This window comes from Tupaia chinensis, unplaced genomic scaffold (genome assembly GCF_000334495.1).
Source record: "Tupaia chinensis unplaced genomic scaffold, TupChi_1.0 Scaffold000231_1, whole genome shotgun sequence".
NCBI classification, from domain to species: Eukaryota; Metazoa; Chordata; class Mammalia; order Scandentia; family Tupaiidae; genus Tupaia; species Tupaia belangeri.
In genome coordinates this window covers 1331756-1345338 of record NW_006159706.1, presented here as the reverse complement: position 1 = coordinate 1345338, position 13583 = coordinate 1331756, and the positions used below count along the sequence as shown (strand labels likewise).

The window sequence follows — 13583 nt, the reverse complement described above, 5'->3', positions numbered from 1 at the left end:
CCAGAACTAAGGAGACACTAGCCACAGGCCACTTCATGAGTGTCATCAACATTTTGATGCAGCTGCGAAAAGTCTGCAATCATCCAAATCTGTTTGACCCTCGACCTGTTACCTCCCCCTTCATCACCCCAGGCATCTGCTTCAGCACCGCCTCACTGGTGCTGAGGGCCACTGATGTCCACCCTCTCCAGGTAAGTAGTTACTCCCAAGGTTATTGGTCTTGAACTCCAGTCCTGCACAGACAGTTCTCAACTTAACCATAGCTCAATTTAAACTCTTCCAACTATTATTTTGTGAAGGTGATACACGTTTTGTAGAAACCATGTTTTACCCATATAACCATTCTGTTTTTTGTTTTTGACACTGTAGTCAATTAGTTACATGAGATATTCAACATTTTATTATAAAATTGGCTTTGTGTTCAGTGATTTTTGCCCAGCTAGATGAGTGTATTTGTCCTGAGTGCATTTGAGGTAGGTTAGGCCACGCTATGATGTTTGGTGGATTGGGGATATTAAATGTGTTTTTGACTTAACGATGGATCTGATCATAAATTGAGAACTATCTGCATCACATTTATTTGTTTTTTCAAGACTTAAGTCTGATCTTTTGCATCCTTACTACTACTTTAATTTCAACTTCAACTCTTCAGTACTTCCTTAGCTTCATCATTTTCTAGCCTTGTGAATTTTGGCAAGTTAATTTATTAAACTCCAACTCTAGATTTCTTTTCTCTTCAAAATGGATTATGAGGCCTATTCTGCCGTGGGTTTGAGAATTGAGTTAATGTTATTGGAAATGCTGAAACATATGCCTGCCATATTTATATTTCGTCTTTGGGAAAGTCATGATGCGTTTTTGCATAGAAAAATGAAAATGTCATGCTTGACTTTATAAGTACTTCGTAAATTTTATTTTTTCTACTTCCTTTTAGACCACATTTTCCCCCTAATTTTTAAAAAATTGTAAAATATTTGTAATAATATTTAACTATTTCAACCATTTATTTTTAAGTGTTCAGTTCAGTAACATTAAGTATATTTACATGTCATGCAGCTGTGACCACCATCCATCTCTAGAACTTTTTTTCTCTTCCCAAACTGAGACTCTGTATCAACTAAACAATAATGGCCTACTCCCTCCTCCTAGTTCCTGGCATCCACTGTTCAACTTTCTGTTTCTGTGAATTTTTTCAAGACTTAAGTCTGATCTTTTGCATCCTTACTACTACTTTAATTTCAACTTCAACTCTTCAGTACTTCCTTAGCTTCATCATTTTCTAGCCTTGTGAATTTTGGCAAGTTAATTTATTAAACTCCAACTCTAGATTTCTTTTCTCTTCAAAATGGATTATGAGGCCTATTCTGCCGTGGGTTTGAGAATTGAGTTAATGTTATTGGAAATGCTGAAACATATGCCTGCCATATTTATATTTCGTCTTTGGGAAAGTCATGATGCGTTTTTGCATAGAAAAATGAAAATGTCATGCTTGACTTTATAAGTACTTCGTAAATTTTATTTTTTCTACTTCCTTTTAGACCACATTTTCCCCCTAATTTTTAAAAAATTGTAAAATATTTGTAATAATATTTAACTATTTCAACCATTTATTTTTAAGTGTTCAGTTCAGTAACATTAAGTATATTTACATGTCATGCAGCTGTGACCACCATCCATCTCTAGAACTTTTTTTCTCTTCCCAAACTGAGACTCTGTATCAACTAAACAATAATGGCCTACTCCCTCCTCCTAGTTCCTGGCATCCACTGTTCAACTTTCTGTTTCTGTGAATTTATTCTTAGGTACTTTATATAAATGGAATCTTAAATATTAAACTTGTCCTTTTGTGAATGACTTATTTTGTTTAGCATAATGCCTTCAGGATTCATCCATGTTATAGCATGTATCAGAATTCTTTCTTTTTTATGACTGAATAACATTTTACTGTATGTATTTCCCACATTTTGTTTATCCATCATCTGTCGTGGACATTTGGGTTGTTTCTATCTTTTGGTTATTGTGAATACTGCTATGAACACAGGTTTACAAATACCTGTTTAAATTTCTGCTTTTTATTTCTAATTATTTTCTTTAACAAATTATTTTATCGAACTTTATTTTATATATTTATCTATTTTTAATTAGAGAGGGAAGTGAGAGAGAGAGAAAGAAAGCAAGTTGCCAGGTCTGGGACTCGAATTGCAGTTGGCCATGTGGGAGTTCAGAGCCCCCAACCACCATTCCACCTGCCAGCCCCAGGGTAATTTTTTTTTTTTTAAGATTTTTGCGGGAGACCAGCAGGTGGCATGGTGGTTAAGGTACTGGACACTCCCACATGGCCTACGATGGTTCGAGTGTCGGACCTGGTGGCTAGCTTTCTCACCCTCTCTCTCTTTTTCTCTGTGTGTCTCTCTTTGGTCAAATTAAAATAAATGAATGAATAAATAAAATAATTCTTTTAAAAAAAGAGAGAGAGATTTTTTGCTATAGGACATTTCTGCTCACCGGAGAGACAGACTGAAAGAGAGAAATCACCCCCTAGGAGGGATGGCCACGCAGTAGTCCCTTCTCCATTCTCCTCTTGGAATTTTTAGCACATACACATGTGCCCAGAATGAGTTTAGCCACAATCAACTACATGGGAGTCCAATGATGCAACCATTATGCCATGTGCTCGTCCCTCATAGGATAATTTTATTTCTAATTGTTTGAGGAACTGCCATACTGTTTTACATTCAGCTGCACATTTTCCATTCCCACAAACTATGCGCAATAATTCTGATTTCTCCGTGTCCTTGCCAACACTTACTTGTTTTTTATTTGACAATAGTCATATAAATGGTTATGAAGTGTCATTTCTTTTGATTTTGATTTGTATTTCTCTAATGATTGATGATATTGAGCATCTTTTTGTGTACATGCTGTTCACTTGTATGTATTCTTTGGTGAAATGTCTTTTAAGGCCATTTGTGGATTTCTCTCTCTCTCTCTCTCTCGCTCTCGCTCTTTTTTTTTTTTTTTTTTGCCACAGGGTGTTTGCGCTAGCCAGAGACACACAGAGAGAGGGAAAGTGAGAAATCATCCATCCCCAGAGGGGATGGCCACATCACAGTCCTTTCTCCTGCCGTCCCCTCTCAGGATATTGGGTGGTGCATATACACGCAAATGTATTTAAGCTTCCAAGGTGGGGCTCAGATTGCTGTTGTCCATGTGGTATGTTAATCAGCACCTTAATCACCATGCCACCTGCTGGGCCCTTCTTCTTTCTTTTTTTTTTAATTGTCAGAAGGCATGAGGTTTCCACAGGGAGAAAGCACCCTCTAGTTGGGCATGGTCATCCTGCAGTCTCTTTTTTTTCTTTTTTTTTTTTTGAGAGGTTTTCTTTCTTTCTTTCTTTTTTGGAGAGGTTTTTGCTATAGGGCGCATGCGCTCGCCAGAGAGACAGAGAGACAGACAGTGAGAAATCACCCCCTGGGGCGATGGCCACTTCGTAATCCGTTCTCCTCCATTCTCCTCTCGAGATCTTGGGCAAGCACGTACACGCGCCTGATGTGAGTTTTAAGCCACTGGGTCCGGGATGCAAACTGGGTCGACTACATGGGAGTCAAGCAACATAGCCATTACGCTAACTGCTGGTCCCAAGAGGTTTTTGATATAGGGGACATGCGCTTGCCATAAAGAGACAAAGCAAGAAATCACCTCCCAGGTGGGAGGTCACAGTCTTGCCACAGTCCCTTCTCTTCCATACTCCTCTCAGGATCTTGGGCATGCACGCAAACACACCTGGCATGAGTGAAAGCCACCAGATCCGGGACTCAAACCATGGTTGACTACATGGGAGTCCAGTGACATAGCTATTACGCCATCTGCAGGTCCCCCTGCAGTCTCTTTTCCTTTTCTCCATCTTATTGGGATTTGGGGCATTCATGCATACTCACCCAGCACGTTTTTTAAGCTGTTGGAACTAGGACTTGAATCACATAGGCAGGTATGTGTGATCTAGCTCCCTTAATCACTAGGTCATAGATCCAGATCAAGAGCTTAAAATTTTGCTTAAGTTTAATTTTGTCTTTTTTTTTTTTTTTTGAGAGTTTTCTTGCTATAGGGTGCGTTCGTTTGCCAGAGAGACAGAGTGACAAGAGACAGAAAGCAAGAAATCAACCCCCAGAAGGGATGGCCGTGCAACAGTCCCTTCTCCATTCTCCTCTTGGGATCTTGGGCACACACGCATCCACACCCAGCTTGAGTTTAAACCACTAGGTGCAGGACCTGAACTTGGTCGACTACATGAGAGTCCAGCGACATAGCCATTACACTAACTGCTCACCCCAAATTTTACCTATTTTTATCTTGTGTTAACTGTTCTTTTGGTGTCGTATCCAAGAAGTCATTACCCGATTGGTCCTATTGACGTTATGTTTTATATTCTTTCTCGTGACAGCGAATAGACATGGGTCGGTTCAACCTTATTGGCCTGGAGGGTCGTGTCTCTCGATATGAGGCTGACACATTTCTGCCCCGGCACCGCCTGTCTCGCCGGGTACTGCTGGAGGTGGCTACTGCTCCTGACCCCCCACCCCGGCCTAAGCCAGTCAAGATGAAGGTCAACAGGTACCAGGACTAAGAAATAAAGGGATACATTCCTAGTAAGAATAGTTATATCTGGCTGGGAAGGGGTCAGTGGAATTGAAAGAGTTGGACTCCAGGCTATACATTTTTTATGAGTGTGAAGTGCTATGGAGGGACTGGGAGAAGGGAATAACTAAAAGAGGGCCCTGGGAGGGGCTCCTGTATATGTTGTATTCCTCCCCTACCTCTTCTCTCTGGTACTCTCCAATTATCTCGAATTTCATTCCCTCTTTATCTTTTGGGTTCTCCAACCCCCCTGCCCAATTCGTTTTTCTCATCTCTTTCTACTTATCTTTCTTCTTTATTTCTTTTGCAACTGTTTATTTTGCTTTCTTCTCATTGATCCTCTTGATCTTTTCCTCATAGGATGCTGCAGCCAGTGCCCAAGCAAGAAGGCCGGACAGTGGTGGTGGTGAATAGCCCACGGACGCCCCTGGGCCCTGTTTCAATTCGACCCCCTCCAGTCCCTGATCTTTCATCCCAGCTTACCCCTGGCCCAACCCCTCCAGTGCTGCCTTCACCCCTGATGGTGTCAGCCTCGCCCACTGGGCCCCCACTTATTCCTACTTCTCGCCCCACTGGCCCTGTTCTTTTGTCTCCACTGCAACCGAACAGTAGTCCTCTCCCCCAGGGTAAGTTGAAAGGGAGCCAGACATGATGAGTGGTACTACTTTCACACTGGGGAAGACATAATGAAATTAAAGGGTTTGAGAACCTGGTTTGGGAATAGGGATGTGGTGCTTGCTGGGCTAGAAGGGAATATGGAAGCTATTTGGAGCAGGCCAAGGTTTTATTCAGGTATCATCTGATAGGTGTTTGATTTGTGTTTACAGTGTTACCATCCCCTCTGGGTATCCTGAGTGGAACTTCACGGCCTCCCACACCAACCCTGTCCCTGAAGCCAACTCCACCTGCCCCAGTTCGTCTGAGTCCAGCCCCACCCCCAGGCTCTTCTAGCCTGTTGAAGCCCCTGACAGTGCCACCAGGCTACACCTTTCCTCCTGCTACCGCCACCACTTCCTCTACCACCACAGTGACTGCTACCACCACGGCAGTGCCAGCTCCTGCTCCTACACCACAGCGCCTCATCCTATCTCCTGATATGCAGGCTCGCCTGCCCTGTAAGTTTCCAGGGCTCTGTGGTAAAGGACATGAAGTAGGAGGAATGCTTATATGCCAGGGAGTTGGAGAAGAAATGCTCAGGAACATGAGTATCAAATTCTAGGCAGTAACTTTATATTAGGTTTTTTGCAAGACATTCATAATTATGAGCCCTCGGGGAATTCACAAAGTAATATGACACATAACAGGTAAGTAGTAGTAAGCCCAGCAGTGGAAAATTATTTGGAATACAGGGTCAATATAGAGTGTCTGTTAGAGGATGTAACAGATTATTAAGCAAATAAAATGGGATTCGAAGGAGTGGTTTATCAAAAGCTCAAAGGCTGTAGGTAGAGGGTAAATTGTTAGAAGGCTTGGAGGAACTGGAAAATTTGGAGGGGGGGGTTTCTGTTAAGTGTTGAACAGGTGAGCCCTGTGTATAATAAGACCTTTTCTCTTCGTAGCAGGTGAAGTGGTCAGCATCGGGCAGTTGGCCTCACTGGCACAACGTCCAGTGGCTAGTGCAGGGGGAAGCAAACCTCTCACCTTCCAAATCCAGGGCAACAAGCTGACTTTGACTGGTGCCCAGGTGCGCCAGCTTGCTATGGGGCAGCCCCGCCCGCTGCAAAGTAGGTAAAACCCATCCCCTGTCCTGCCTTTTTCCTCTCCCTGTTTCCGTGTTTTCGTGGCTCTTTTTAGATGTCAGCCTTTATGTTTCTTCACCTAGCTTTTGGTGGGTAGGGCCAGGGAGGATGGTTGGAAAAGGTCTTTTGGCAAAGATAGGGAAGAGATCATTCTAGGGAAGTTACTCCCTTTCTGTTCTTTTTCTCTCCTTTTGACCTTGCCTCTGGCCTCCTCCGGCTCATAGCTGCTTCTCTCTCTCTTTCTTTTCCCTTAACCCAGGGAATGTGGTGCACCTGGTGTCAGCAGGGGGGCAGCACCACCTCATCAGCCAGCCTGCCCATGTGGCCCTCATCCAGGCCGTGGCCCCGACCCCTGGCCCCACCCCTGTCTCTGTGCTGCCTTCTTCGACCCCCAGCACCACCCCTGCCCCCACTGGCCTCAGCCTTCCGCTTGCTGCTAACCAGGGTGAGGCTCCTGGCCTTCCTAATACTTAGCCCCTTGCTGGCCTTGGTCCTTCCAGGCATGCCCTGGGCTTCTGTCTGTCTGGTCTTCCTTCAGTGTTGTTTTCCATTGCCAGTATCTCCAATATCTTTCTGCTACCCTCTCCTTCCCCTGGACTTCTTCCATCCTTTGGGTCTCTTGTTTCTTTTCTACCTCCCCTCAATATAGCTTCCTCTTACAGTGCCACCGACTATGGTGAATAATACAGGCGTGGTGAAGATTGTAGTGAGACAGGCCCCTCGGGATGGACTGACTCCTGTTCCTCCGTTGGCCCCAGCACCCCGGCCTCCGAGCTCTGGGCTTCCAGCTGTGTTGACTCCACGCCCCACATTATCCTCTGGCCGGCTGCCCACACCTACTCTGGCTACAACCCGGAACCCCATACCCACGCCCACTCTGGTGAGGCCCCTTCTCAAGCTGGTCCACAGTCCTTCGCCTGAAGTCAGTGGTGAGTCCAGGTGGCTGAGGCCAGACATTTTTACTAGGAATGGAGTTGAGATGGGGTGGTTCTGAGGGTTTCTTAATCACAATCAATTTTTTTCATTATCAGTATACACTGCCTTAATTTGCAGTGGGCCCCCAAGCCCTGAGCTAATTCCAAGATAATTTCATGTGTCACGTAAGGATGGAGCTATGTTCTGAGAAATGCAATGCTAGATGGTGTCATCTTTACATGAGCATCATAGAGTGTACTTGAGCAAACCTAGATAGGATACTCTGGTATATTGCTAGGCTTTATGGTGTAGCCTTTATGCTCTTTATAGGACTACTCTTACGTATACTGTCATTGACTGAAATGTTTTGTGGTACATGACTGTCCATTTGTTGGTTATCTTGGGAGAGGAGGAAATGTCAGATGATTTGATTTCTTGAGTTTTTTTTCTTTCCTCATGAGTTTTTAATATTGTATGTGAAGACTTTCTAGGAGACAGGTGAAGGGATATGGTGGGACGGGGTTGTAGAAAGTTCAGGAAAAGAATTCTGGGGCTAATTCATCTTCTTTCTCCACAGCTTCAGCACCCGGAGCTGCTCCCTTGACCATCTCTTCTCCTCTCCATGTGCCATCCTCACTCACTGGACCAGCCTCCTCATCAGTGCCGATTCCCAGCTCCTCTCCTCTTGCCAGTCCTGTGTCCTCTACAGTCTCAGTTGCAGTGTCACCTTCACTCCCCATTTCTGTACCCACCACGTTTTCTGCCCCAACCTCAGCTCCACTCACCATCCCCATCTCTGCCCCTTTGCCTGTTTCGGCCTCTGGCCCAGCTCTGTTGACCAATGTGACTCCAACCCTGGCACCTGTTGTTTCACCGGCTCCTGGACCTCCTTCTTTGGTGCCAGCTGGAGCTTCTCCATCTGCATCAACCTTGACTTTAGGATTGGCCACAGCTCCATCCTTGTCCCCATCTCAGACATCTGGTCATCCTTTATTGTTGGCTCCCACTTCTTCACATGTTCCAGGATTGAACTCAACTGTGGCTCCAGCATGCTCACCTGTCCTAGTGCCAGCATCAGCTCTGGCCAGTCCTTTTCCGGCAGCGCCAAATCCAGCTCCAGCTCAGGCATCTCTTCTGGCTCCAGCACCTCCTGTATCTCAGGCTCTAGCCACTTCTCTGGCTCCTATGGCGGCTTCACAGGCAGCAATCCTGGCTCCTCCAGCTCCTCTGGCTCCTCTTCCAGTCCTGACACCATCTCCAAGTCCTGCTCCTGTTCTGGCTCCAGCGCAGACTCCAGTTCCAGTTATGGCTCCATCATCTACTCCAGTAAATCCTATAGCCTCAGCTTCTTCACTGCTACCAGCCCCAGCTCCTTCGTTGGCTCCATCAACTCAAACTATGGTACCAGCCCCAGTTCCGTCACCTCTCCCGAGCCCAGCTTCTACACAGGCATTGGCCTTAGCCCCAGCTTTAGCATCCACTCTTGGATGCTCAACTCCATCTCAGACACTCTCTTTGGGAACGGGGAACCCTCAGGGGCCTTTTCCAACTCAGACATTGTCATTGACTCCAGCATCATCCCTGGTACCAACTCCAGCTCAGACGCTTTCTTTGGCACCAGTACCACCACTGGGTGCAACTCAGACGCTGTCTCTGGCTCCAACACCCCCTCTGGCTCCAGCTTCTCCAATGGGCCTGACCCCAGCTCACACGCTGACTTTGGCTCCAGCATCGTCATCTGCTTCACTCCTGGCCCCAGCTTCAGTGCAAACACTGACTTTGAGCCCTGCCCCAGTTCCGGTGCCTACCCTGGGCCCAGCTCAGACACTGGCAATGGCCCCAGCCTCGACACAGGCCCCACCTTCCCAGGCATCTTCCCTTGTGGTTTCGGCATCTGGTGTTGCTCCCTTGCCTGTCACCATGGTATCTCGGCTGCCTGTCCCCAAGGATGAGCCCGAGACACTGACATTGCGCTCTGGCCCCCCCAGTCCTCCCTCCACTGCTACCTCGTTCAGTGGCCCCCGGCCTCGACGCCAGCCCCCCCCACCACCTCGTTCCCCTTTCTATCTGGTAAGTTTTATTTTTTCAAAGAGAGGAAACAGGAAATTGAGTTTCTTTGGAGTGTTAAGAGTTAACGTAACAGGCCGGCAGGTGGTGTGATGGTTAAGGGCACTAGACTCCCACATGGCCGACTATGGTTTGGGTCCCGGATCTGGTGGGTTGCTTTCTTGCTTTCTCTCTTTCTGTCCCTCTCTGGTCAAAGTAAATAAGTAAAGTTAAATAATTCTTAAAAACAAAAAAGAATAGAATAATGTCACTTTTAACTTGTCAAATTGCAAAACCAAGTGTTACAGGGACCAGCAGTTGGTGTAATGACTGTGTGGCTGGACTCCCATGTATTCAACTGTGGTTTGAGTCCTGGACCTGGTTTCTTAAACTCATGCTGGGTGCGTGTGTGTGCATGCCCAGGATCCTTAGAGGAAAATGGAGAAGGGATTGTGGCGTGGCCATTCCCCCAGGGGGCGATTTCCCACTTTCTGTCTCTCTGTCTTTCTGGCGAGTACATGTGCCCTATAGCAAAAATCTCTTAAAAAAAAAAAAAAGCCAAGTGTTACAGATCAAGTATTTGGACAAGTCTTTTCTTTGGGGATAATCCTGTGTTGTATGTTTTTCAGAGGCAACTGAGATCTGAATGTGTGTGTGTGTTTTTGTTTTTTGTTTTTGTTTCCCCAGAGGGTGTATTTGCCAGAGGGAGAGTAAACAGGAGAGCATACCCCCCAGGGTGTGTAGTCACACTGCAATCCCTTCTCCATTTCTCCATGTGTTAGGATTTGGAGCATACACGCACACAGGTCCAGCATGATTTCCAAACCACTGGAGCCAGGATTTGAACTGGTCAGCCATGTGAGAACTGACTGTCTTACCCACTAGGCTATAGGGCTGGCCTCAAATGTGTTTATTTTTTGTAAATAATTCTATATTTAATTTATTAATAATAATTTTAATTTGCTAGAAGGCACATGCACTCACCAGAGAGAGAGGAAGAGAAAGTGAGAAAGCAAGCCACTAGGTTTGGGACTTGAACCATAGTTGGCTGTGTAGAAGTCCAGTGCCTCAGTCACCATACTACCTGCTTGGCCACTTGAATGTGTTTTTATTATATTAAGTGATGTGTACAGTGTCTTTTTGTGACCAGTGTTCTCTCCAGTTCTTGCTTATTCTTTTGAGTTAAAATTGGCATGTAATTATCACAGTTTACAGATGAGGAAGCTAGCTCACTAAATGATATTTGTTCTAACAGGTGTATAAGTCATGAGAACACAAATTTATTCCATTGTTTTCTCCTTTTTCCTGCAAGAGGCAATTCTCAGAGACAATTTTCTCATTTGTCAAGACCACCACCATCATCAAATATTTTAACTTGGGACCAGCAGTTATTGTAATGGCTATGTTGCTGGACTCCCATGTAGCTGGCCACAGTTCGAGTCCTGGACCCGGTGGCTTAAACTCACGCCGGGCACTTGTGCATGCATGCCCAAGATCCCGAGAGAATGGAGGAGAAGGGATTGTGGCGTGGCCATCTCCCCAGGGGGTGATTTCTCGCTTTCTGTCTCTCTGTCTCTCTTTCTGGCGAACACACATGCCCTATAGCAAAAACCTCTCAAAAATTTTGTTTTAACTTTTAGGGGATGGATGACACCATGGAACATAGTTCTATAAAGAGCATTTGCTGGGAACCAGCAGTTAGCGTAATGGCTATGTCGCGGGACTTCCACATAGTCGACCGCCGTTCGCGTCCCAGACCCGGTGGCTTAAACTCACGCCGGGCACTTGTGCATGCATGCCCAAGATCCCGAGAGGAGAATGGAGAAGGGATTGCGGCGTGACCATCCCCCCTGGGGGGTGATTTCTCGCTTTCTGTCTCTATGTCTCTCTGTCTGTCTGGCGAGCACACGCACCCTATAGTGAAAATCTCTCCCCAAAAAAAGAGCATTTGCTTCTTTTGAGTCGTTTCTTTTTTTTTTTCCTCCATGATGATAAGTGGGCAATTAAAGGAACTCTGTTCCATTATGAGCTTTCTGGTTGTAATTTTTTTCTATATGATATATATGGTTCTATATTTGTGTAGTTATACTCATGGTTCAGTTTTATATAAGTAACTCATGAACTAGTAAGAATGGTCCAGTGGGCCTCTTTAGGCCTTCTACCTTTTTCAAGCAGTTGGCAGACCTGCTTTTTATTCTTTTCTTAAGAAGCTCTGATCTCGGGGCCGGCAAGTGGCATGGTGGTTAAAGACGCTGGACTCCCACATGGCCGACCACGGTTCAAGTCTCAGATCTGGTGGCTTGCTTTCTCACTTCCTCTCTATCTGTCTGTCTCTCTCTGATCAAACTGGAAAATAATAATGATAATAATAATAAATAAAGTTAAATAAAATAATTCTTTAAAAAAAAAAAAAAGAAGCTCTGATCTCTTCCTCCACCAGTGACATTTTTTTTTCTTGTATAGCCAGGATAATCCTGGCTTTTTGGAAGTAGAGAGTAAAGGGAAGAGCCTAGATTCTAACCTAAGAGGGGCCACCTATAGTTGGCTGAATTTTGATTGCTCTGCAAGTAGCTAGTAACTTCTTGCAACTACTTTTTTTAAAAAACAGTTTAATAAACAACACACCACACAGTTCACCCCTGTTAGGTGTATAACTCAATGACTTTTTCAGTTACCAGAGAGTTGTGCAGCCATCAACACAGTCACTTAGAACCTATTCATGGCCCTCAAAAGAAACCCTGTTGTATTCCGTAGCCATCATTCTCCAGCCCACTCATCTTTTCTAGCCTTAGGCAATCACTGATTTATTTTCTGTCTCTCAACTTAGCTATGAAGTTATATGATACAGGGTCTTTTGTGACTGACTTCTTTCACTTAATGTTTTTGAGATTCATCTGAGTTGTTGAATGTATCAGTACTTTATTTCTTTTTATTGCTGAGTGATATTTTGTTGTATATAAATGTTATTTCTACTTTTTAGCTAATACGAATAATGCTTCTGTGGACATTTCACATACAAGTTTTTGTGTGGACACTTTTTTTTCAATTTCTCTTAGGTATATGGTATATACCAAGGAGAATTGCTGGGTCATTTATTGCCACTGGTTTTTTCTTTCTTTTTTTTTTTTTAATACAGTGGCTGCACCATTTAACATTCCCAGCAGTAGGCTGTGAGGATCCCATTTTCCCCACAATTTTGCCAACACTTTTTTTTTTTTTTTTGATGTAGCCATCCTAGTGGGTGTGAAATAGTAAGTAGTATTTCATTATGGTTTTGATTTGCATTTTCCTGTTGGCTAATGTTATTGAGCGTCTTTTCATATGTATCTTCTTTGAAGAAATGTCTATTCAGATCCTTTGTCGTCTTTTTTTTTTTTTTTCCAGAGGGTGCTTGCACTTGGTGGAGACAGAGAAAGAGAAAACTCAAGAAACACCCATCCACTCTCCCAGCAAGCACCCCACACACACCATGTGGGGAATGGTTATGCCACAATGCTTTCCTCCTCTATGTCTCCTAACTTGTGAGATGTTGGGCATGCACACACATGGACCTAGCATGATTTTCAAACTGCTAGGTCTGTGACTTGAACAACATCGTCAGCTATGTGGGATCCAGCTTACATAAACATCAGGCCAAGTGCTGGCTCCTTTTGCCCTACTTATTTATTAGGTTTTTTTCTTTGTGTTTTTTTGCTATGTACACACCAGAGGACAGAGAGAAAGTCAGAAATCATTCCCCAGTGAGGGATGGCCATGCCACAATCTCTTCTCTATTTTCCTCTTGAGATTTTGGGCATACATGCATTTGTGTTTTTATCACTGGATCTGGAATTCAAACTGTGCAGTCAGCCAAGTGGGATCTAGTGCTTTAACCTCCACGCCACTTACTGGTCCTCCCTTTTTTAGATAGGTAGTTTTTTAAATTATTGAGTTATTGTAGGAGTTCATTGTTTAATTTGCTGGAGAGTGTGCATGCTTGCTGGAGAGAGGGAAAGAAGAAAGTATTCCCCATGTGGAACTGTCAGTCTACAATCCCTTCTCTTTCATCTCCGTCCTTTCAGGATTTTGGTCTTACACACATGACTGTGTGTTTCTCATGTGACTGGGTCCTAGACTTGAACTATGCAGCTGCCTTAACCACCACGTTGCAAGTTGGCCCAAGAGCCCTTTGTGTATACTGGTTACAGTTCCGTTTCAGATGTATGGCTTGGAAATATTTTCTTTCTTTGCTACTATTAAGAGCTGATC

The 13583-nt window shown here is 44.5% G+C and overlaps 1 protein-coding gene across 3 annotated transcripts in view; it reads left to right on the top strand.

The window, feature by feature from the left end:
- The window catches only part of SRCAP (Snf2 related CREBBP activator protein), a 53280-nt gene that overhangs the window by 27224 nt on the left and 12473 nt on the right, over positions 1-13583 (top strand). For 2 of the 3 annotated variants that reach the window (XM_027771711.1, XM_014587699.2), the window contains exons 18-25: positions 5-191; positions 4442-4611; positions 4996-5261; positions 5463-5750; positions 6195-6359; positions 6634-6819; positions 7037-7303; positions 7867-9359. In XM_027771711.1, coding sequence (XP_027627512.1) covers positions 5-191; positions 4442-4611; positions 4996-5261; positions 5463-5750; positions 6195-6359; positions 6634-6819; positions 7037-7303; positions 7867-9359 — 3022 coding nt within the window. The remainder of the gene's footprint in view (positions 1-4; positions 192-4441; positions 4612-4995; positions 5262-5462; positions 5751-6194; positions 6360-6633; positions 6820-7036; positions 7304-7866; positions 9360-13583) is intronic. The other variant, XM_027771712.1, reaches the window with a different exon arrangement.